Source organism: Microcebus murinus, chromosome 12, assembly GCF_040939455.1.
Source record: "Microcebus murinus isolate Inina chromosome 12, M.murinus_Inina_mat1.0, whole genome shotgun sequence".
NCBI classification, from domain to species: domain Eukaryota; kingdom Metazoa; phylum Chordata; class Mammalia; order Primates; family Cheirogaleidae; genus Microcebus; species Microcebus murinus.
In genome coordinates this window covers 58,268,348-58,292,167 of record NC_134115.1, presented here as the reverse complement: position 1 = coordinate 58,292,167, position 23,820 = coordinate 58,268,348, and the positions used below count along the sequence as shown (strand labels likewise).

The 23,820-nt window shown below is 47.1% G+C and overlaps 1 protein-coding gene and 1 pseudogene across 1 annotated transcript; one reads left to right on the top strand and one right to left on the bottom strand.

Annotated features, from left to right (window-relative positions):
• Window positions 1–1,512: 1,512 nt before the first annotated feature.
• On the top strand, window positions 1,513–2,326 carry LOC105874382 (TM2 domain-containing protein 1 pseudogene; annotated as a pseudogene).
• A 14,882-nt stretch (window positions 2,327–17,208) lies between these two features.
• On the bottom strand, window positions 17,209–23,820 carry DNAJB5 (DnaJ heat shock protein family (Hsp40) member B5). The gene is made up of 4 exons (XM_020289392.2): window positions 23,613–23,820; window positions 21,020–21,264; window positions 17,602–18,203; window positions 17,209–17,442 (listed from the first exon to the last, which is right to left on the bottom strand). The coding sequence occupies exons 1-4, from the start codon at window positions 23,792–23,794 to the stop codon at window positions 17,209–17,211; spliced, it is 1,263 nt and encodes a 420-aa protein (XP_020144981.2). The 5' UTR covers window positions 23,795–23,820.

Sequence of the window (23,820 nt, the reverse complement as noted above, 5' to 3'; positions counted from 1 at the left end):
TTGTCTAGATTGCCACGGTCGGAATTAAGCTTTAGGCATTGTGGTTAAGGACATGGATTGTAGCATTGAACTGCCTTATTCAAATCCTAGCTCTGCCACTTCTTACTTGTGAAACCTCAAACTACTTAATCTTTCAGCACCTCAATTTTCATATCTATAAAATGGGGTGATATTACCACATAAATTGAGGGTTAAATGAATAAATGTATTTGGTTAGAATAATACCTGGTACATAGTGTATGCTATATTAAAAATTTATTTCTTTTAAAGTTTCTGATTACAAGCTTTGTTCTATGTTTAATAGGTGGTGTCTATCCCCCTTTTTTTTTGAGACAGACTCTCAGTCTTTTGCCTGGGCTAGAGTGCCATGGCATCAGTCTAGCTCACAGCAACTTCAAACTCCTGGGCTCAAGAAATTCTTCTGCCTTAGCCTCCTGAGTAGCTGGGACTACAGGCATGTACCACCATGTCCAGCTAATTTTTTCTATATACTTTTAGTTGGCCGATTAATTTCTATTTTTAGTAGAGACAATGCCTCGTCCTTGCTCAGGCTGATTTTGAACTCCTGACCTTGAGTGATCCTCCTGCCTCGGCCTCCCAGAGTGCTAGGATTGTAAGCGTGAGCCACTGCGCCTGGCCTATCCCCTCTTTTTTATGCTCATGTTAGCTGTGAACTTTTCTTTGACAGTTGCCTGAGATTGGCTGAGATCTTTTGAGCATTCATGTTAAGGCTGACAAATAAATCAAATGGGTTTGACCATTTCTCTTCATTTGCTCCACTTTCTCCTAAAACCATCACTCTGTTCCATGTCACCCCTTTCTTTCAGGGCCAAACTTCAATCCCTGCCTTCCCAGTATGATTTAACACTCCTCTTGTCCCATTATAAAGTTCAACTTAGTCTGGTAGAAAGTGTGCCGAGCTGAAAGTGAGGAGGTTCTGAAAGTGAGCTAGGTTCTCTAGCTCTGTCACTGAATGGCACTGGCTGGTCACGTGATCCTGAGAAGCCAAAAGAGGTTTCTCCATTGGCACCATGAGTTGGACTGGATTGATTGAATCATTTTTGCAACATACATTTGTTGAGTGCCTATTACAGATCATTTATTGAGTGCCTATTACAATATCGTGCTCAGTCTTGAGGCAACAGAAGTTAAGACAGAATCTCTGTACTAAAGTAGGTCCCATTTCCGAGGGGGAAATAGTGAAGTAATAGACAATGAAAATAGAGATATGCCCAGGCTACTATGCGTGCAGAAAACGGATATTTACCAGCCTGGAGAAGAGGGTTGCTTATTGGGAGGTGCTTTCCAGAAGAGATGATTAATGCTTGGTTTGAGGAACCAAGAAAATGAGGATATAGCTAGTGCAAGGAGTGAGAGAAGGACAATCAAGCAATATGAACAGCCTGTGTGAAGGTGCTATGACAAGGAAAGCATATCCCATTATAGAAATGAAAGTATTTCAGTGTGGCAGTAGCATTGGTGGGGAGTTATGGATGTGGTAGGAGGTGAACTTGGAAAGACAAGATCACAAAGGGCCCTAAATCCCAGGCTAAGAAGTTGGAAATTTGTCCTGAAGGTGGTGGGAAACCATTGAAGACTTTTAAACAAGAAAGTGACAAGATCAAGTTTGTGTCTTGGAAATATCACACTGTAGCTATAGTGAGGGCAAGAGAGACTCTTGTGGTTGTGGGGAATGTGCCAGTCTCCAACATGGCGGCCTCCTGGCCCTCCTGGCTGGCTGCACTGGGGCATGGCTGTCCAGTTCCTCGGTGTCCTGTGGCTCGTCTCAGGCACCATGGGACCTTGGGAGGCTGCTGCCACCGGAGGCGAGGAGTTGCTTAAGTGTGAGGACCTCAAAGTGGGACAATATATCTGTAAAGATCCCAAAATAAATGATGCTACTCGAGCTCACGTTCCATGTTTTCCAGCACCCAACATAACTTGTAAGGATTTCAGTGGCAATGAAACACATTTTACTGGAACTGAAATTGGTTTTCTCAATCCCATATCTGGCCGAAATGTAAATGGCTATTCATACAAAGTGGCAGTTGCATTGTCTCTTTTTCTTGGATGGTTGGGAGCAGATTGATTTTACCTTGGATACCCTGCCTTGGGTTTGTTAAAGTTTTGCACTATAGGGTTTTGTGGAATTGGGAGCCTAATTGATTTCATTTTTATTTCAATGCAGATTGTTGAACCTTCAGATGGAAGTAGTTACATTATAGATTATCATGGAACCAGACTTACAAGACTGAGTATTACTAATGAAGCATTTAGAAAAACATAGTTATATTCATTAAATATTTTCAAAAAGAAACAGATTTGAACCTCCTTGATTTTAATAGAGATCTCCCAATATGTGGATTTCCAGATTTTCCTTTTTCCTTCTTCACATACCACTTCATGAGTTCTAAATAATTTTGTTGTGGTGGTTATTTTTGTTTTATTGATTTAGTAAAAAGTATATAATTCTGAGATTTATTTAATAGGACTTTCGTTGAGAGCTGTAAAATAGTCTTTCTCAGGCTGTTGTCTCTGTGAGATAGATAGCTTATTACTCTGATATTCTTTAATGTCTTTTACAAAGGCAGGTTGCCACTTGTCATTTTTGCTTCTGAAAAATAAAAGTATAACTTATTCACACACACACAAAAAAGAGAGAGACTCTTGCCTTACTTAAAGCAAAACAAAAAATGAGGCCTGAACCAAGGTAGTGATGGCAGGAATGGAGAATAATAAATTCAAGTAGAATTCCAGAAATATAATTGATTAGACTTGGTTACCAAGGGGATGAGATGAGGGAGAGAAGAAGTTGAGAATGACTCCAAGGTTTCTGACTTGGGAAACTGAATTTATATTGGTGCTATTTCACTGAGATAAAGAACATAGACCTGGGAACCAATTTAGGATTGTGATGGGTTCCATTTTAGGTTCCTATAATGCTTCAAGGTAAAGCTAGGCAAGTGATACTTAGATACACGGATCTGAAGCTTGGGAGAGCAGTCTATGGGGGAGATGTAAATTTGATATCTAGCAGCATATTATGTAGCAGCTGAAACCATTTAAAAGCATAATGATGCGGTGGCTCACGCCTGTAATCCTAGCTCTCTGGGAGGCCGAGGCGGACGGATTGCTCAAGGTCAGGAGTTCAAAACCAGCCTGAGAAAGAGCGAGACCCTGCCTCTACTATAAATAGAAAGAAATTAATTGGCCAACTGATATATATATAAAAAATTAGCCGGGCATGGTGGCGCATGCCTGTAGTCCCAGCTACTCGGGAGGCTGAGGCAGAAGGATCGCTTGAGCCCAGGAGTTTGAGGTTGCTGTGAGCTAGGCTGACGCCATGGCACTCACTCTAGCCTGGACAACAAAGCCAGACTCTGTCTCAAAAAAAAAAAAAAAAAAAAAAAAAAAGGCCGGGCGCGGTGGCTCACGCCTGTAATCCTAGCTCTCTGGGAGGCCGAGGCGGGCGGATTGCTCAAGGTCAGGAGTTCGAAACCAGCCTGAGCAAGAGCAAGACCCCGTCTCTACTATAAATAGAAAGAAATTAATTGGCCAACTAATATATATATAGAAAAAACTAGCCGGGCATGGTGGCGCATGCCTGTAGTCCCAGCTACTCGGGAGGCTGAGGCAGTAGGATCACTTGAACCCAGGAGTTTGAGGTTGCTGTGAGCTAGGCTGATGCCATGGCACTCATTCTAGCCTGGGCAAAGTGAGACACTGTCTCAAAAAAAAAAAAAAACATAATGATGACCTACTGATATGTAACATTTGATCCAATGTAGTCAGCAGTGCTTTTCTAAAAAAAACTTGAATGAATAGCCAATATTGCAAATCAGTAGGTTATACATAATAGTATGTCCAACTCAAAATCTGGCAACACTGGGCTTGCATTCCCTCAAAGTAGAGGCTGTTTGGAGCTAAGTAGCATTTGCTCCCTTTGGAGTGGACATGTGCTCTCCAGTTCACTGTAGTTCTCACCATGTTTTTATACTTAATGCCAAGACTAAAGGCTAGTTGCTGTTAATCATTGTGCCTATAATTTTGTTTTCTTAGACTTGTCCTTTTTTTTTTTTTTTTTTTTTTTTGAGACAGAGTCTCACTGTATTGCCTGGGCTAGCGTGCCATGACGTCAGCCTAGCTCACAGCAACCTCAAACTCCTGGGCTGAAGCCATCCTCCTGCCTCAGCCTCCGGAGTAGCTGGGACTATAGGCATGTGCCACACCGCGCCCAGCTAATTTTTTCTATTTTTAGTTGTTTGGCTAATTTCTTTCTATTTATAGTAGAGACAGGGTTTCGCTCTTGCTCAGGCTAATCTCGAACTCCTGAGCTCAAACAATCCTCCCGCCTCGGCCTCCCAAAGTGCTAGGATTACAGGCGTGAGCTACCACACCCGGCCAGACTTGTCCATTTTTACTCATTGATATTACTGCCTGGTATTTGTTTTTGCAACCTTTGGATAATGAAGGTAAATTAAGTCCTGATGGGAAACAGAAGGTAATACTGCATACTTATTCTGTGCTTATTAATTTACATTTATGGCAAAATCATTTACCGAGTTATTAATTTCTATCTTCTACTCCTTGCCAGAGGAGACACCAGTAAGATAAAAAGGTAACTTTGTTTTCCTTCCAGGAATTCTGGGTTTCTTGTTCCATGGGATTGTTAGTGAATTTTGTGTTTTCTGGTCCCAAAGCAAAGTAGAAAAACACCTGTTCTACACCTTTATCCAGATTCTTGTGTGGGAATGGAACTTAATTTAGCTGGGTGTTCTTGAAAAGAAGATGGGCCAGGCGCGGTGGCTCATGCCTGTAATGCTAGCACTCTGGGAGGCTGAGGCGGGCGGATTGCTCGAGGTCAGGAGTTCGAAACCAGCTTGAGTAAGAGTGAGACCCCCATCTCTACTATAAATAGAAAGAAATTAATTGGCCAACTAAAATATATATAGAAAAAATTAGCCGGGCATGGTGGTGCATGCCTGTAGTCCCAGCTACTCAGGAGGCTGAGGCAATAAGATTGCTTGAGCCCAGGAGTTTAAGGTTGCTGTGAGCCAGGCTGACGCCATGGCACTCACTGTAGCCTGGGCAACAAAGTGAAACCCTGTCTCAAAAAAAAAAAAAAAAGAAAAAGAAAAGGAGAAGATGGAGGAGGTGTTGGATTAGAAGAAGAGAAGTTGCCCAAGGATAGCAGTGGGCCCAAGGACTTCAGAAAAGAGATGTAGTGATGGATTATATGTGTGAGTCTGTACAGAATTCCTCTTGGAGGCAGTGGGACTTCTAATGGGGAGAGGTGATTTAATGGCTGGGGGACTAAACATCTAACATGCAATCTTGGAAACTGCAGCAAAAAATGCTGGTTTTCATACTTGGCAGAAATGCTGTGAAGCCGGGCGCAGTGGCTCACACCTGTAATCCAAGCACTCTGGGAGGCAGAGGTGGACTGATTGCTCGAGGTCAGGAGTTTGAAACCAGCCTGAGCAAGAGCGAGAACCCCTCTCTACTATAAATAGAAAGAAATTAATTGACCAATGAGAAATATATATACAGAAAAATTAGCCAAGCATGGTGGCGCATGCCTATAGTCCCAGCTACTCGGGAGGCTGAGGCAGTAGGATCGCTTGAGCCCAGGAGATTGAGGTTGCTGTGAGCTAGGCTGATGCCACAGCACTCACTCTAGTCTGGGCAACAAAGTGAAACTCTGTCTCAAAAAAAAAAAAAAAATGCTGTGAAATCACCTGCCTTTGAATGGACCATATGAGTTCAGACAATGGGCATCCCAGGGACAACCATGATGGACTGAAGACCAGAGGCTCTTTTTGAAGTGTTTTGGGTTTTTTTTTTTTTTGGTCAGTGTGTACCACACTAAAGAGGGAAAGAGAACTCAATAAGTGATTGATGTTGGTTGTCTTCCAACCCTAGTAAATGGGGTTTTGAGACAGCTTTAATTTAATTTATAAACAGTAAGTAATGTGATGTTTTTTGCTCTTCAGTAATGTGGAAAAAATTATACTCATTTAATATCTGTTATCCCATTTAATCTTTTTTGGCTTAAACAACAAACATTTGTTTCTTCTAATTCTGGAGGCAGAGAAGTCCAGGATCAAGGTGCTAGACAATTTGGTTCCTGGTGAGGGCCCTTTTCCTGATTTGCAGACAGATACCTTCTTGCTGTATTCTTATGTATCCCATTTAATCTTTACAACTCTTTGAAGGAGATGTCCTTTTACATAAGGGGGAAACTGAGGCATTGAGAGTGTGTGTGTCCATCCTCTTGAATCATGAGAAATCATTTGGATGTAAGTGATAGAAAATAAAATCCAACAGACATAAACAAAATGGAACTATATTAACTTGTAAGTGCACAGTGCAGGAGCTGCCTTCAGGTAGTAGGGTTGATGTTGAGACTTAATTCAATATTATCAGGATTCAGTGTCTATTTCTTAGCTCTGTTGTCTGTGCTGACTTCATTCTTAAGTCTTACATGGTAGCAGATTCAAGTGAAGCTGAAAATCTGTCACTCTGACAACAGTTCCTGAAAAAGTCTCATTGTGCCTTATGGGCTTTAGTGGGTTACATAGCCATCCCTGAACTACCCACTGAAGTATTCACATGAATCCCTCTTCTGACAGGCCTCAGCCACATACACACCCTTGGAGTAAGGGTGTGGAAGGAAGACTGCTCTACCTGCATATGGACTGAGAACTGAGACTGAAGAAGTGGGATTATGATAGTTCCTCCAGAGAACATAGAGTTAACTATTTACAGAAAGATGTATAAATGCTGGTGTCAAGATGAAATAAAACAAAACAGATGTCCACTACAGCCCTTTCTTCTTCCCCATTCTGTTTTCTGACCCAGAGTCATGCCATTGCCCTTTTAGGATCTGAAGCTTAAGTTGAAGTGTGAATGCAGATTCTCTGAAGGCCGAAGACAAGGGTTGGATGGGGTCCAGAGCAGGGATCTTGAAGAGGGGGGGAAATCTGTAGAACACCCAAACATTCATGTGGATAGACCATTCTAAGACCTAGATTTTAGATCTTTTCATCCCAGAGTCCTTTACCTCTGTTCCAGTCCAGCTATGGGCACATCCTAAGCCTCATCTGCCTTCTGAAATAATTCAGTCTGACAACCCAGCCTCTGACTTCAGCCTCCAGATTTGCCTTCAAGGTGCTGCTTTGTCAGCCTCATCAGGACCTCCAGTCTGTTGATCCTTTCACTTTTTCCCTACATGAGCAACCTCTTGCCTTCTTTTCTCTCTCCATGAGATTTCATGGTCCATCATTAACGCCCCAAACACTAATCAGTCCATTTTCCTTTCATCATTTCTACCTGGCAGATCCTCAATTCTCTGCCTCTGCCAGACTTGCCATCTAGGAAATGACTTTGCCCTGTTGGATAAAATCACACATGTGAGTATGTTAGTGTCACCATAAACTCATGTTCTACAACTAGTGGTCAATTCTACCATCACTTGAAAAGCATTTATTCATGTTACGTTTACTTATTTAAGTGCCTTTTATGTGCTATTGTTGACCCTTGAACAACAAGGATTTGAACTGTGTGTGTTCACCTATATGTGGGTTTTCTTCTGCCTCTGCCACTTGTGAGACAGCAAGACCAACCCCTTGTCTTTTCAGCCGACTCAACATAAAGATGACAAGGAGGAAGACCTTTATTACGATCCACTTCCATTTAGTGAAGAGTAAATATATTCTCTCTTCCTTATGATTTTCTTAACATTTTCTTTTCTCTAGCTTACTTTATTGTAAGAATACACTATATAATACATATACAAAATATGTGCTAATTGGCCATTTATGTTATTGGTTAGCCTTCTGGACAACAGTAAGCTATTAGTAGTTACGGAGTTGAAAGTTACATGTGGCTGGAGGCGGTGGCTCACGCCTATAATCCCAGCACTTTGGGAGACAAAGGCAGGTGGGAAGATTGCTTGGGGCCAGGAGTTTGAGACCAGCCTGAGCAACATAGCAAGACCCCATCTGTACAAAAAATTTACAAATTAGCCAGGTGTGATGGTGTGTGCCTGTATGTAGTCTCAGCTACTTGGGAATCTGAGGCAGAATCACTTGAGCCCAGGAGCTTGAGGTTGCAGTAAGCTATGATGATGCCACTGTACAGAGCAAGACTGTCTCAAAAAAAAAAAAAAAGTGAATTTTCAACTACATGGTGTTTGGTCCCTCTAACCCCCCACATTGTCTGAGGGTCACCTGTACTTGGGACACATTGGTGATCAAAACATACATCCCTGAACGTGGAGCTTATGTCATGTATTTACAGGTAAATTTATCCTACTTAGTAAACCCATCCTACTCAAAATCAATTCAAACCTTCACTTTCCTCAACTTGTTTTCCGTCACTCCCAGCAGATGTACCACATGACTACTTCTCAGAGGAACAGAAGACGTCAGATAGGAACTTTCCTTGCAGGGAAGCGATCCACAGAACTTTTTATCATCAAAAACCATTTCCCATTTCCTTCCTTCCTGCTTTTGTGACACATGTCCATCTGGGAGATCGTCCTTGACTCTCCCCAGTGGGGATGGGTCACGCCCCCTCAACAGCACTTTCCACACTAGATTGTAACTTGCAGTTTGTGTCTTTCCAGAGGGCAGGGACCCAGTTCACTGTTGTAACCTCAGCCACTGCTATTTAGTAACTGATGAGTGCTCAGTACTCTGGGTGAATGTGAGAGCTAAGCGCGCTGATTTCTGGGAGAGGCCCGCTTGTGGGCGCTCTCCTCAGCCCTACCTAGCAACTGTTTCCCGGCCTCACAGGGCATCTCCTCAGGAGGCTGAAGCCTCCTTCGCTTCCTTGAGGCAGGAGTTGGGCATTTACGCTCACAACCCAGGCGGGACGCCTGAGGGGCCCACACTCTTGGGGCTTCGTCCTGCCGTCTGGCCGGGGCGCCTGGGCGGCTGCGTCTGGGACCCGCTGCAGAGCCTCCAAGCACTGACGCGGGCTACAGCTTCTACCTTCTTAGCTGCCCAACTCTCCAGTTCTCCGCCTTCTCCTCCCCTTCTCCATCTCTTCCTTCCCCGCATCCCTCCCCTCCATAGGGATGCAGAGTTAGGGGCCTGACCAGCGGCCCAGCTCCAGTTGCCATGTGGGCTTGGAATTATCTTGTCCAGTGTCCCTGTGAGGCCCAGTGTCCTGGAAATGACAGGACTGGTCAGAAGGACAGTGAGATCTCCTGGAGCCTTCCTTCCCTGGGGACCAAATTCTCCCTGCAGGGCCTTCCACGGGAGGGAAGAGGCCCACGGTCTCAGGGGAATTGTCTCCCAGAAGATGAAGGAAGCTGTGAGGCCACAGTGCCCATGGTGCACCCGTGGGAATGAGAGGTGGGAGCCCCAGAAAAGGCCCATCGGAGCACAGTGTCAGTGGCCAGAGGTGAGACGGAGTCCTGAAGGGCAGAAGCTAAACCTGCCCTGGAGACCCAGGGTGGCATCTCTGGAGGCTGTGAGGCCTCGTGCAGACGGGACAGGCTGCAACCTTCTAGAAGGGAGGCAACTGCCTTCCGAACTCAGGTATTGGTACATTACTACATTTTTTGAGGGAGTCATATGTGTTAGGTCCTGTTTGATAGGAACTTTAACTATGTCCCACTAGAGGTGGTAGGAAATGCTGTGGGCTTTTTACTTTTTTTTTACTTTTTTTTAAGTAGAGATGGGGGTCTTGGTCTTGCTCAGGCTGGTCTTGAAATCCTGACCCCAAGCGATCCTCCTGCTTTAGCCTCCCAAAGTGCTAGGATTACAGGCCTGAGGCACCACACCCAGCCAGGAAATGCTATTGTTTCTTTTAAAGTTTCCCCCTTTATGATAGTATTATATGCTGAATATGGAAGATATGAAAAGGTAGAAGGAAGAATCCCATAAACTTCTGGTTTCAAAATAATTTCTATAGCAATTTGATGTATTTCTTTCTTGACTTTGCTGTTCATATTTTGACATTGTTTAAATAATATCTAGTTTTTTTTTAAGGTAGGAAGTTCAGTTAACATTTTATCATAAACCTTTTCTTTTCTTTTTTTTTTTGAGACAGAGTCTTGCTTTGTTGCCCAGGCTAGAGTGAGTGCCATGGCGTCAGCCTAGTTCACAGCAACCTCAAACTCCTAGGCTCATGTGATCCTTCTGCCTCAGCCTCCCAAGTAGCTGGGACTACAGGCATGCGCCACCATGCCCGGCTAATTTTTTCTATATATATTAGTTGGCCAATTGATTTATTTCTATTTATAGTAGAGACGCGGTCTCGCTCTTGCTCAGGCTGATTTCGAACTCCTGACCTTGAGCAATCCACCCACCTCGGTCTCCCAGAGTGCTAGGATTATAGGCGTGAGCCACCGCGCCCGGTCTATCATAAACCTTTTCTACATACTGTAAACTCTTCCTAGATGTCTTTTTTTTGAGGCAGGGTCTTTCTCTGCTGCCCTAGCTGAAATGCAGTAGTATCTTCATAGCTCACTGCAGCCTCGAACTTTTGGGCTCAAGCAATCCTCCTGCCTCATCCTCCTGAGTAGCTGGGACTACAAGTGTGTGCCATAGTGCCTGGCCCCTAGACATCATTTTAAATGACTGGTATTTTCTGAAGTGAATATACATATAATTTAGCCATTCTATTTTTTTTTATTTACTTTTAGATGGTTTCCCATTTTTTGATACTGTAAGACTTGCTTAATATCTGTACATACTGTACTTGCTTATAAACTGTCTTAAAAAAAAAACTTGTCCTAAATTTCAGAATATTTCCTAACCTTTAGTTCTATACTTGGTGCTTCTCAATTTCCTTATATGAGTTAGTCACTTGTGTGGTTAATTATTTCAACATTGACTTCCTACATGAGCTTCAATCTCATAAATCGAATTGCTTGTTAAACATCTCCAAGCTTGATTTCCTGCAAGTACTCCAGGCCTAAGATCTTCATAATACAGGGCATTATCTTTTGTCCCAACTTGCTCTTCCTGTTGTATTCCCCAAATCAATTCATACTACCTAGTCAACCAAGCAAGAAACGTAGCCATTTTATGCTGCTTCCCCTTCATCCTTCCCTTAGGCAGGTAGTCACCAAAGTTTTCATTTCAGTTATTTTATTTTTCAACTCCGAAGCTTCTATTTGGTTATTTAAAAAATAATTTCTATGTCTTTCTTGATAATCTCTATTTAGTAAGCTATTGTTTTCACACTTTAGTTTTTTAAACAAAGTTTTTTTCAGTTCTTTGAACATATTTTAAATAGCTGATTTATATAGTCTTTGTCTAGTAAGTCCAATGTCTGAGCTTCCTCAGGGTTTTTGTTGGTTACTTTCCCCCCCATGTATGTATATGGGCCATACTTTCTTGTTTCTTTGCATGTCTTATAGTTTTTGTTGAAGACTGTACCATTTTAAAATAATATAATATGGCAACTCTGGAAATCAGTTTCTCCCCTCTCCAGGGTTTGTTGTTGTTGCTATTTGTTGTAGTTTGTTTGCATAGTGACTTTACTGAATTAACCCTGTAAATTTTGTATTCTTTGTTGTATGTGGCCACTGAACTGTCTGCTTGCTTAGCTCAGTGGTCAGTGGTCTATATACACATATATTCTTCTGGGACTATTTTAGAATCATTTGCTGCCCTGCAAGATAAGATAGACTCCCAACCACTGTGGAACACCAGAGACAAAACAGAGCAGCTGCACAGGCCTCAGTAGCTTCCAAATTAAAAAACCCAGGAGGATGATTTGCAGCAGAAATAGAGCCAGCTCTTCTAGGGTCTCCCCTCTTTGCCCAGTGAGTCCCTAGTGACTACTGACCTGGTTTCTGGTGATTGTTTGCACTGGAGCCTTCTTTTATTTTATACAGTGGAATACCTAATGCCTACCCTCCACCCCCCAGTTTAAATACAAGCTAAAGATTCCCCACTGCTTCCAGCTCCCAACCCTGTTTCATTTCCAGCACCTACCTAGACCACCTTCAGTCCTCATTCCCACTCCTATTACCTTCTTCTCCACCTCAGATTAAGGCTTCTGGAGTATCGTTTTAGGGCCCAGATGAGGTACAGTCTCTTACCCCAACTGAAATTCAACGTCTGTTGTAGAAGGAGATTGAAAATGTTTAGGTTTTACTCTCTGTGATCCAAAGATCTTAGGAAGCATTTAATCTTTTGGCCTTCCAGGCCTATGTGTGTTTTTCCATCTTCTTAGATAATTTCCAATATGCAATATTATTTGGAACCAACAAGAGCACCACTTTTTTTTTTTTTTTTTTTTTTTGAGACAGGTTCTCGCTCTCTTGCCTGAGCTAGACTGCAGTGGTGGCATCGTCATAGCTTATTGCAACCTCAAATTCCTGGGCTCAAGCAGTCCTCTTTGCTCAGCCTTCCAAGTAGCTGGGGTAGTAGGTATGCACAACCAGGCCTGACTAATTTTTTTTTGAGACAGAGTCTCACTTTGTTGCCCAGGCTGGAGTGAGTGCCATGGCGTCAGCCTAGCTCACAGCAACCTCAAACTCCTGGGCTCAAGCAATCCTCCTGCCTCAGCCTCCTGGGTAGCTGGGACTACAGGCATGTGCCACCATGCCTGGCTAATTTTTTCTATATATTAGTTGCCCAATTAGTTTCTATTTTTAGTAGAGATGGGGGGTCTCACTCTTGCTCAGGCTGGTTTCGAACTCCTGACCTTGAGCTATCTGCCTGCCTCGGCCTCCCAGAGTGCTAGGATTATAGGCGTGAGCCACCACACTCGGCCCTGACTAATTTTTATAATCCTCCTACATCAACCTCCCAAGGAGCTGGGTCTACAGGAATGTGCCACTACATGCAGCCAATTTCTCGATTTTTTTTTTTTTTTTTTTTTGTAGAGATGAGATCTTGCTCAAGCAACCCTCCTGCCTCAGCTCCCAAAGTGCTAGGATTACAGGCTGTGAGCCACTGCACCCAGCCAGAGCACCACCTTTGAAAGAGCCTTATTTAACACTGGTGCGTCCTGGCCTGTAGAATCCAAGAGTCTCTGGTATTCATGCGGCCCCAGGGCAACTAACAGACACATCTCAGCTAAGGAACAATCATAGATTCTTATAGCACTCCAGGTATAAAGCAGCAGGGATCAAAGGAAGAATTGACTGGCCACTGAAGAAGTTTCCATGTGAGGGTCTCAGCAAAGTTCCAGCTTGGGAATTACCTAGGGAAGGGTCTGAGGCAAAGCCTGATAAAGGGTCCCAAAGGTAACCTGTCTAGGAGTTTAGAATCCAGTGATGATTTGGGGGGACTGATTAGTCAGAGGAGACAAATAAATGACTTGTTGACTTACTCAGGAATGGGTCAGGAAATGACTTAAATGATTCATCAATGAATTAGCAATATGTTCAAGAGAGAACGTAGACTAGAAACAACTGGAAAACACTCTGAAGGTTTACTTGGGCAGGAAGCTGGGCAGATCTATCAGAGTAGGATCCCTATAAGATGTATATTATTCATGGCTTGCTGGCCACTATACATTGCTCCCTCCTGGGAAGTCCTATAGTTGCTTGGAAACTAGAAATTTGGCACCATCAGTGCAAGAACACTGCCTAAATATCTCTTAGAAGTTTCCTTCCTGATCCAGGCACTCCACAAGCACTAGAAACGCAGATGACGTGTTTTTGAGTGTGGCAGAAGTAGAGCTTACCTTTCAAGGTCTTTGTATGGGGGACAAGAGAGGCAGTCTATACTCACTGCAAGTCAGACAAAGGCAGGACGCGACCCAAGGAATGAGAGTGGAGTTGTGTCCCAACAAACTCCAGCTGTGGAGGAGCAGAGCCCAGAGGCAGAGGACAGAGAAGAGAGGGGCTGGAGGGGCTCAACACAGAGGGGAGCATCTTCTGGGAGTTTTTACTTTAGGAAAAGGAAGTTGGAGATTTAGGGATTCCTTCAAGAACCAAAGAGGCCAGGGAGATAGTGAAGTCCAAGGAGACTCCAGTTCCTAAGCCACAATTGGAAAATGCCCTGAAAGCCAGTGAGCTGGGAAGCTAAATGCCTGTCTGAACAGTCAAGGGGCTCCAGTGGCCAAGGAATGCTCCCTACCACCAAGTACTGGTTGCCCAAGATCCAGGATGGCCAAGCATTAAAGAGCATATTACTGTCATACAAAATGAGCAAATGATTATCATAGTACTATCATTACAAAGTTACACACAGACACACATACAACTATAAAATTCAGAGGCTTATCAAAGTAAAAAAAAAGCAATAAAGACCCCACCCCCTCAAGACCAAGCTTAACCATTCTTTCTCTGAGCTCCTGTCAGCTTTGCCTTTTTTTTTTTTAGAGATAAGGTGTTGCTTTGTTGCCTGGCTGGAATGTAATGATCATAGCGTACTGCAGTCTTGAACTCCTGGGCTCAAGCAATCCTCCCACCTCAGCCTCCCGAGTAGCTGGGTCTACAGGAGTGTGCCACTACATCCAGCTAACTTTTTAATTTTTTTTTTTTTTTTTTTGTAGAGACGGGCTCTCACTGTGTTGCCCAGGCTGTTCTCGAAGTCCTGGCCTCAAGTGATCCTCCTGCCTCAGCCTCCCAAAGTGCTGGTATTACAGGAGTGAGCCATCATGCCCAACCACTATCTTGACTTTTATCCAGCTATCTGTGTGTGCATGTGCATGTGTGTGTAGGTGGAGGGAGTGTGGTTACACAGGCATTAAAGGATGAGATATTCCCTCTAAGAAGGGTAAGGTTCAAATTGCAGGTAGAGTTGCAGAGTCAGCCTCAGCATTTTCCCATTAAAATGCCCCTTGCCTCAGATAGCCTGGCTTCTAGGGTCTCATAGTCCCATCTCCACAGTGTGCTCAGTGAGAACATGACAGTTTCTCAGGTCCTGGGTCCACATGGAGGCCAGAGGGAACAATCTGGCTCAGCAGTGCAGGATCCCAAAGCTGCCGGCCTCAGGAAGAGCCAGGACAAGAATTTAGCCCCAAGTTGAGAGGAACTACCTTACGATCCCCAAAGCAGGAGAGCATTGAGTAGGGGTGCAGGCTTGGTCCCCCAGACCAGGGGATTAGCAGACACCCTTCTGAACAAGAACCCTGGTTTCTGCACTAGAAGGAGCAGGCTCCTACAAAACTATTAATACTTCAGGTAAAAGGATGAGGAAATTTTTTTCAGTGTCTTTGTCCCCAGAAAAAAGGCAAGGGCAGGAATGTTGCTGTAAAAGCCTAAAGAAGTTAGTGTCAGTTTCTGTGTAGAGCCCAGGCCCAGCTGAGGGCAGTGCTGTCTTCATGGCACTGGGGACACGGACGCTCAGCAGGGCATGACTGTCACGGGCCTGATCCTGGAAAGACATGGACTCCATGCTCTGAAGAAAGTCAACCCTAGGAGGAAGTCTAGGCCCAGGTAGAGCTTGCAGATGGGCATTTCTGCAACTACAGGCTCCTTCCTACCCAGATCCAAGGAAAGGGACAAGTAGCCATCACTCGGGCCTTGAGGGCCAGAGTTGTCTCAGCAGGGACAGTCAGGTCAGAGACCAGGACAGACATCTCTAGAAAACTGTGAGATCCAAGGATTAGCAACTGCATTCAGTGCCTCCCAGGGAGCCTGTGTCCCTAGCCAGGCCCTGCTAGCATGGGCCAAGCATGCCAGGTACCTCTAGCTGCCCTCTCCACTGCCCAGGCTCTGTCTTTGGGAAGTCTCTTCTGGTCAGCCAGAAAGTTCTCCTCCATCTCCTCCTAGAAGGAAAACTCTAACTCAAAGAGAAAATTTAGATGAGAAAATCTGTTAGTTTTCATGCTAGCATTTCTTCTGAAGATGATCTCTGTTTCTCATAATTGCAGATATTTTTCCTTCCCAAATAGATGTGTTTCTTCTAATAGCTGAGTGGTATCTTCTGTCTTTTCTGTGTTTTGGGTATACATTTGGAAATCCCAGGAGTCTTAGAGGAAGAAAGGAGTCAGCTTCAGCTTATATTGAGGGCCTGCTTGGCTTCTCAATGGTGACTAGGAGGTTGACAGTGGCACTGCTCACCTGCCCTCATCCCAGGTTCATCACTCCTGCTCAGATGCCATATTTTTAAAATACTTTATTTTTTACATAATACTGTCATTACAAAAAAATACAAAAAAACTACTATAAAAACATTCAGGGGCTTGTCAAAGTGAGAAAACCTAAAGCCCCCACCCCAGAACTGGCTGAAGCAGTCTTCCCCCAGCTCCTTCACTATTTGACCTTTGTACAACTGTGGGAGTGGGGTGGGGTCACACAGGCATAAAAGGGCTGGCAATTCCCCACGCAGCCTCCAAGAAGGGTAAGAAATAAGTAGTTTCACATATCACAAAAGTAGGATTTGGAAGTTTGGGGGTGGCTAGACCCTGAGTTCAGAGGTGTGGGGAGAAACCTGTGACCCTGAGTCTCTTGGTGGAGAATAGCTGCCACCTGACCCCAAAGCTCCTTCCCTTCCTGATGAAGGCTGGGAGATGGGTCCTGCCCCCCCACTTCTTCGCCTTAATACCTCAGGTCCCCCTTCCCCTCCCACTACCCTGAACACCCCTGAGAAGGAGGACAGAGCCTCCAGCTCTGCGGGCTGTATACAAGACAGCTGTCAGGGGGGCTGCTGAGGGTCGGTTCACTGCTCTGCCCCAGATGAAAAGTGTCTCGTGCTCAATGTCCCTGTTCTACAGGTTATAGATCTTCCCTTCCCATCTGCTCTCCTCTCTCCCAGAGAGGCATAGGCAGCTCTAGGTGAGTGCTTTGTGTGTGTGAATATGTGTGCAATAACCTTGGACACTGTGGACCTGGGGTGGGGGTGGGAAAGCAATGTCCTTTCTATCCTCTTCCTCCCCCAACAGGAGGAAGCCAAAGGGAAGGGAGAGGAAAGATATTAGCAAAGTTGACAGGGAAAGGAGGACATGCTATTTACAGGCATGGACAAGGAACTCAATATCTTCAAGTAGCACTCAGGTCACCCTCCAGCCACTGGGTGGGAACTGGATTCAAAGCTAGTGACATGAAAACTGACCCCTGGCCTGGCTAGCTCTTCCCACCTCCCTCCCACTCCCCCCAGGCAGCCCAGCTCTGAAAGGGGTCAGAGACAGGAATATTTTCCTGAAAACCAGTGGCTTTTTTTTTTTTTTTTTTTGCATTTTAGAAAAAGTTGCCAGTGTCCAGTGGACATCAAGCTGGGTGCACATTGGGTGGGGTGAGTGTGGGGGGTATTGCTGTGGTAGACTCTGGCCTGGCTGGGGCAGAGCCTAGGAACAGGGTAGGTGCTGCTTAAGGATCTGTCGTGTCTGTGGTGTTAATCTGTCTGGGAAACGAACTTTGAACTCGACAATGAGGTCTCCCCGCTGAGTGGGCACCTTGGGGAAGGGAAGGCCCTCCCCACGGAGTCTCTTCACGGTGCCTGGCTTGATGACGTCATTGCAGGGCAAAGGGATCACTCGGCCGTCAATGGTGGGAATGTTCACGGTACAGCCACACAGCGCCTGGGGAGAATGAGGCAGAGAGTGAGGAAAAGGTGGGGTAGGATGAGTGAGAAGGGAGGAAATAGATTGAAGTGGGAAACAATGTGCCAGTTAGTGAGAAGGAGGGGAATGTCCCCTGGCATCCCCCCAGCACAGACACACAACCTAAGCAGGCCCCACCTCCTTGAGGCTGATCAGGGCACTGTAGAGCACATTGGTGCCATCGCGGCGGAAGTGTGCATGCGGCTTGTCTTTGAGCACAAAGACGATATCAGCAGGGATGTTGTCAGGTGTGGCATCGCCCTCTTTGGGGAAGGTGATCTTGGTGCCTTCCTTCCAGCCGCGCTTGATAACAATGTGCAGGATCTTGTCCTCTGTGCGCACAGTTCGCCCATCAGGGTTGAGGCGCCGCCTTGTGATCTTCATGCGCTTGGTGGAGCCATGGTAGATCTCCTCCAGGGACACCCGCAGCTCGTGCACCACAGGTGGGTCCTGTACCTTGCGCCGAGGGTACAGTGGTTCTGGGGCTCGCCTGGGCCCCCTACTCAGCCCATTGAAGCCAAAGCGGCCAAAGGCGCCAAATGGGTCCTCATCTTCATCCACATCCATGTCATCTGGGTCGAAGCCACTGAAGGGCCGAGTGGAGCGGCTGCTGGCAAAGAAGATATCGAAGGGGTTGGAGCCACCAAAGAAGGAGGCGAATGTAGCATGGGGGTCCCCATGGAAGGTGTAGTGAAAGGAGCCACTGGAGCCACCTGATGTCCCACCGCCGGTCTTCAGGCCTGGAGGGGAGGAGAAGTTAGGGGCAATGTGGCTCATCCTGCCCCGCCCCAGTCTCTTCCCCCTGCCCTCTAGCTCCTGGTTCATGGGTCTGGAGAAAGAAGTGAACTTTAACTCCTGCGGAGAGGGCCAGGCCAACAGAGTGAGGAAAGCTTCTGGCAAGATTAGTTTCTACTCTTGAAAAACCAGAAGAGGACTTAGAGGATGTGACTCCAGTCCTATAACCTTTTCCATGTATTTCTGGCCCCAAGATGTCTCACAAAGCCTTGGGTGATTAACCCGGTATCACATTACAAGTCATACCTGGCTCTCAAATGTCTGGTTATCTCCAAAGACATACAGAGTAAGAGGCAATCAGACAGGATTTGACCACACAGGGGGCAAGGAAGTGACTGGTCCCAAATGAAATAGGGAAACCGTCCAGGAGGAAGACCACTTTCACTCTGCTTCTAGCCATGCTTCCTCTTTCTCTCGTCCTCTTTGACTCTTGTTCAAATGGGAAACCAGGAGGCCTTATGCCTCAAAATAGCAGGAAGCTTTTCATCTCACTAACTTGGAAATGAAGAGCTATTTTTCTCGAAAAAGTTTTCCGATACTTTGTTCCCACACTCTGCTCAGTGTTACACAACTCCAGGGAGTATCATTCACACATCGTACAGACACAGACTACAATGGGAATGGAGCTTCCTGGAGTTACACAACAGCAAGCCCTACACCCCACATCTAGTACTAAGCAACCAAAATGCATGAATGGGCTGGCATGTTGCAGGTGGTGCCCCCAGATGCTGTCTCTGTCAGGTCCTGTCTAGGGGGCTCAGATTCCTGAGCCAGCCTCAGGCAGCCTTCATGGTGAGAAGGGGTTGATGGAGGTAGTGGGGGTGTGTGTGTGAAAAGAGGGTTAACACTGAAAACTGCTCTAGAATACATAGACTTAACATTGGGACCCAGGCTGGGGGAAGAGACCCTTCTCTTTGAGGCCTTTTATCTAGAATTTCAACTGGTCATGGAAGCCTGAGCCTAAATTAGCCTTTTATTTCCTGGAACCACAAGGGCAGATTTGGGTTTCATTAGAGAGGCCAAGTGGCAAGCAGTTCAGGGGCTTGTGGCAGCTGCTGCTTCAACCCTCCCCCAATGCTTGGGGTCTCTTCTTTCCTTCTGTTGAGGGGCCATCAAGCAAGTTCAAGAAGCTTGGCAGAGCTCAGTGAAGGGGGAGGTTGGGCTAGTGATGACGGGAAGGGGCAATTCTCTCTGTAGGGATTCCTGCCTTACCTGTACCACCCCCTGTTCAAGCTGAGAACATCTTGTCCCCAGCCGGAGCTGCACACAGAGTATGTGTGCACAGCTGTGCTGGCTGGCTGTTGGGGAAGGGGCAGGGTAGACAGAACATAACCAACATTTCCAAGCTGTTTCTCCCTTTCCAGGCCATGGAGGTCCCCTTAAGGCCATGCTGCATCCTCAGGGCCCCTCCTGGGATGGGAATCTGATCTGCATCAGAACCCAGTGTCTGGGCTAGGGAATGGGTATTGACCTCTCCATTTAGGCTTGGTCATGCAGGAAGAGTGAAGTGTCTCAGGGTAGCTCTCGCAGCTCCTACCTTCCTCTCAAACAAGGGTGAGGCCGAATGGAGGCATGAGTGCAATTCCGAGACAGGTCACATGGTGGCATAGTGTCTGCACTGTTTCCCTCTCCACACCCCTACCACTCTCATCCCTCTACCCTAGAGAAAAATTTCTTAGCTGGGAGAATACTGGGGATTCCAGCAGGTACCTGGTGAATCTGGGAATTGGCAACTCTAGGAGGTGAGCAGGAAACAAATGGAAGGAACTAGCAGTGTGGAGAATGAGAAAGGAGTTGATAGGTCTGGGGTGCACAGAGACATGGCATAGAAAGCAAGGAGAGAACGAACATGCTTTTGAGCATCTGCTTTGTATCAGGTGCTGTACATATCATTAGCCCATTTAGTTTTGATGAGAGGGTGGGGAGGAGGAGAATGTGAAAGAAAGGTGGATGCCATTGGGGAGGAAGGGCAGTTCCTCCCAGGAAGGAGAGTCCTCAGCTGTGACAGTGTCTCTTAATATAGCCTGACAGGTGCCTGTGGCTGGCGGGTGGCAAGCAGCCCTAAGGGGCAGGCCCAGAATTAGCAGCTACATCATGCTCGTGGGATGTGCTGGGAGGGGCCACCCTCTCAGAGGCTTTATTTGGGCCTTTCCTGCCTCCCGCCCTGTGGCCACCAGCTACCCGAGGGAGGGGGTAAGATGCCAGCAGCAGTTCCCTTTCCACCCTTGGATCCCTGCCACTTCCTCTGGGACATGAAGCTCCACCTCTGTTCTGCTGGCCTAAAGTGGGCAGGGAGGGGGGAGAGGAAGGGGACAACCATTTCTGCTCAGGGCTCTGGTGGTTAATTCCCAGGCTGCTTAAGGGCCAGACTTTTATGCTGATGAATGTAAATGCTTTGTCCTCAGAGAGCCACACACTCCCTCTCCCCAGTCTTCCCCATCAGCCAATGAAGCAGCAGGGACTTCATGCAGGACTAATAAGGCTGGGAAGGGAAGAAGGGAGGGGAAGCCTCTGGCTCTGGCTGGGCTCTGGCTGCGGACCTCTCTAAGGCCTGAACTAGAGGAGGGAGAGGGGCGGGGAGACTACGGTAAGCGGAAGCTGGGTAGTGGGTGGTCTCCTCTCTCCTTTGGGTGTCAGTGCTGGAAACCCTTGCCACCCTCATCCCCTCCTCAGCCTGCAGTTCTCTGTTATGAGAACCGGTTCACCCAGGACCCTGGCAAAGCGCAGGGGTCCAGGATTGGGCCGAGTGCTGCCCTCTTACCTTCCTCCCCGTACTGGTCATACAGGCCCCGCTTCTTGGGGTCACTCAGCACATCATAGGCCTCTGCAATCTCCTTAAACTTCTCCTCAGCATTGGGCTCTTTGTTCTTGTCTGGGTGGTACTTCAAGGCCATCTTCCGATAGGCCTTCTTGATCTCATCCTCGTTGGCCCCCGACGGGATCCCAAGAATCTTGTAATAATCTTTTCCCATCACAGCCACTGGACCAGCACTGGTCTCCTTGTTTCTGAAAGAAATCCAGGGCCAATCCTTGATGCCCCTGTTCTCTTCTGCCCCAGCCCTGCTCCTGATGGTCTTGCAGTCCCTAAATGACTCACTATGTGACCTTCAGCAGGTCATGCCTGTTCTGTGGACCTGTGTTTCCCCATCTGTAAAATGAAAGGTTTGGACTAGATGATCTCTTCCAGCTCTGACATTCTAGGATTCTGTGATTCCTTCCTCACCTCCTGGGTTTTCCCAGCAGGAAGCTGAAGGTTGTGGCCCACTTCTTGGGGCTAGGCCAAGGCCTAGGTCCTTGGGCCAGACTGAGGACCCCTGAGAGGCCCTGCTGGGTGAGATGGCACCATGGACTGACAGACCTATGCACAGAAACTGGCGAAGGTCAGTGTACTGGGTGAGGTCACCTGAGCATCATGGTCTCCTACGCCACACCTCGGGCATGGTGCCCGGGCTGAGAGCAGCTGGGGCAGTGGCCCAGGACTAGGGACAGGCCTGGGTCTTCAGCCAGCTGTCCTGGCTAGCCAGGCTGAGTCAGGGTATGGGTGTCTAGAGTCCTCTCTGCCATTGGAGACCCCAGGCCCCCCTTCTTCCACCCTCCAGACTATGCTAAGCCTCCTGTGTGATTCAGATCAAAGGGTGACTCACAGCCTTTGGAAACTGCTTTTTCCAACTCTCTCATTAGCAGGGGGGTGACACTGTCCTTCCCCCAACCAGGGCAACAGTTTCCTTTACTCATTTCCCAGTGTCTACACACAACACTGTGTGTGAAGACTTGTATATGCCTAAACTACAGTGGTAGTGAGCAAAAGCATGCTGGGGATAAGGCCTTCTTTTAGACCCTCACTGTTAGGAGAAAACTGGGCACTAACCACCATTTCCTTAATACCTTTCCTGTAAGTCCCTCTTTCTCCCCTGTCCCAGCGGCTTAGGGTCTGGCCCAGTGCCAGCCCCATACTCCTCTGATAGTCCCCCTTCTAGATTGGGTGCTGCATTTGTTATATGAGAGAAAAAACACAGGGCTCAAATTCTTCCATTCTAATCTCCCTCTATCAATGTGTCTGTGGTGGATATGAAGGGAAGGGGACCTTCCTGTAGCTAGAGCTATTTGGGGGAATGGCCAGATGCCATTCTCTAGCCCTTCTGGGATTTGGCCAACCCCTGCCAAAGCTGGGAGAACCAGAGTCTTTCTAGCAATGTCCCAGGCTGGCAGCCACAGCTGAGGCCTGCTTTTCTGCCTCTGACTGCTACACAGCAGCCAGGTGTATAGGGTGTCCTGGCAGGAGGGAGGGCTGGTACTGGGTTAGGGGGAGGCCTCCAAGGCCCCAGGTAGGCAGGGACAATGGTCTTCACTCCTGCCCCCATAGGGCCTGCTGCAGGTGGCTGGGTTGACTCATGGTTCTAGGAGTCACTGACGAAGAGAAGGTTCCATAAAGGCGGGTACTCCCCCATCTCCCCCCACCAGCATGTCATGCCTGTGGGGGAGACTGGGGTAGGGGGAAGCAGAGAAGAAAGAGCACCTGGGGGAGGGCAGCCATTTTCGGAAATGGCAGCAGCATAAGCCGTCTGAGAGGGTGCTGGGGAGGTCTGTCATCTCTGCCTCAGCCCACACCTTTCCCCCAGGACTGGGAAGGAGCCCCAGCACAGCAGGAGGGTGCCCTCAGAGAACTATAGCAGCTTCTAGGCAGAGGGCCAGAGGAACGGCTCAGCGACCCACTCACCCTCTTGCTGTCCCCGCATTACCTCCTCACCCGGCTGGCTTCCTCCCTGTACCCACCTGCCCGCTGCTCTAGACCATAATTCTCTTGCCTCCACAGACCACAGGCAGGCTCTTTCAGGACCTGCCTTCTTTTCCTCCTTTCCTCCCTCCTTCCCTTCCTCCCCTACCCGAAGGCCACGTGTTGGAATGACAAAGGAGCCCCATGGCATGGCACTGCCTTTGATGGAGAAGAATGTTAACAAAGAGGCAGGAATGAAAAATGGGGACAAATGACAAGGGGGACTGTTGGGGTGTCAGGTGGGGAAGTGGATGGTACAGAAAATGAGGTACTGAAGGAGGGGACATGAGAGATGGAAAGGGACATGGCTGAGGTGGAAAATGGGTTACTGATGTGTTGAAAGGGAGAGATGCAGAGTTGAAACAGGAGATGTTGTGGGCAACGGATGCTGAAGGGTTTGAGACAGGAGATGAACGATGAGGGAGGCACTTCATCCAAATGGAAGGGTGAGGTGGAGGGGGGTTCTTGCATGCAATGGGGATGAGATGAGGATGAGATGAGGAAGCGAATAGGCAATGGAGGGATGGCTGATGTGGAGCATTTGGGTATGAGTGTGAGCGCCCTTCTCGGAGGGACTTACCGAAACTTTACAAACCCATTCAGCGTCCACGCTCGAAGTTTTAAGGGCTCCAGCTGAATTTTAAACATCAAGCTGGCTAAGAAGTCTTCTCCCCAGAAGTGTGGGAAGCTCCGGAAAGCTCCTCGGGCCTGCAGTGGGGGTGCTGCTGGGGGAGGGCAGGAGAGCGCGGTGCGCTTAAACATGCCCAGCCAAGCCCCTCACCTCTGAT

Excerpts from the sequence above, each read along its gene's own strand:
- DNAJB5 (XM_020289392.2), bottom strand. The coding sequence starts at position 23,794 with ATGTTTAAGCGCACCGCGCTCTCCTGCCCTCCCCCAGCAGCACCCCCA. Across the intron at positions 21,265-23,612 it reads AATGGGTTTGTAAAGTTTCG|AAACAAGGAGACCAGTGCTG; the intron begins GTAAGTCCCTCC and ends GATTTCTTTCAG. Across the intron at positions 18,204-21,019 it reads TGACCAGTACGGGGAGGAAG|GCCTGAAGACCGGCGGTGGG; the intron begins GTAAGAGGGCAG and ends CCTCCCCTCCAG.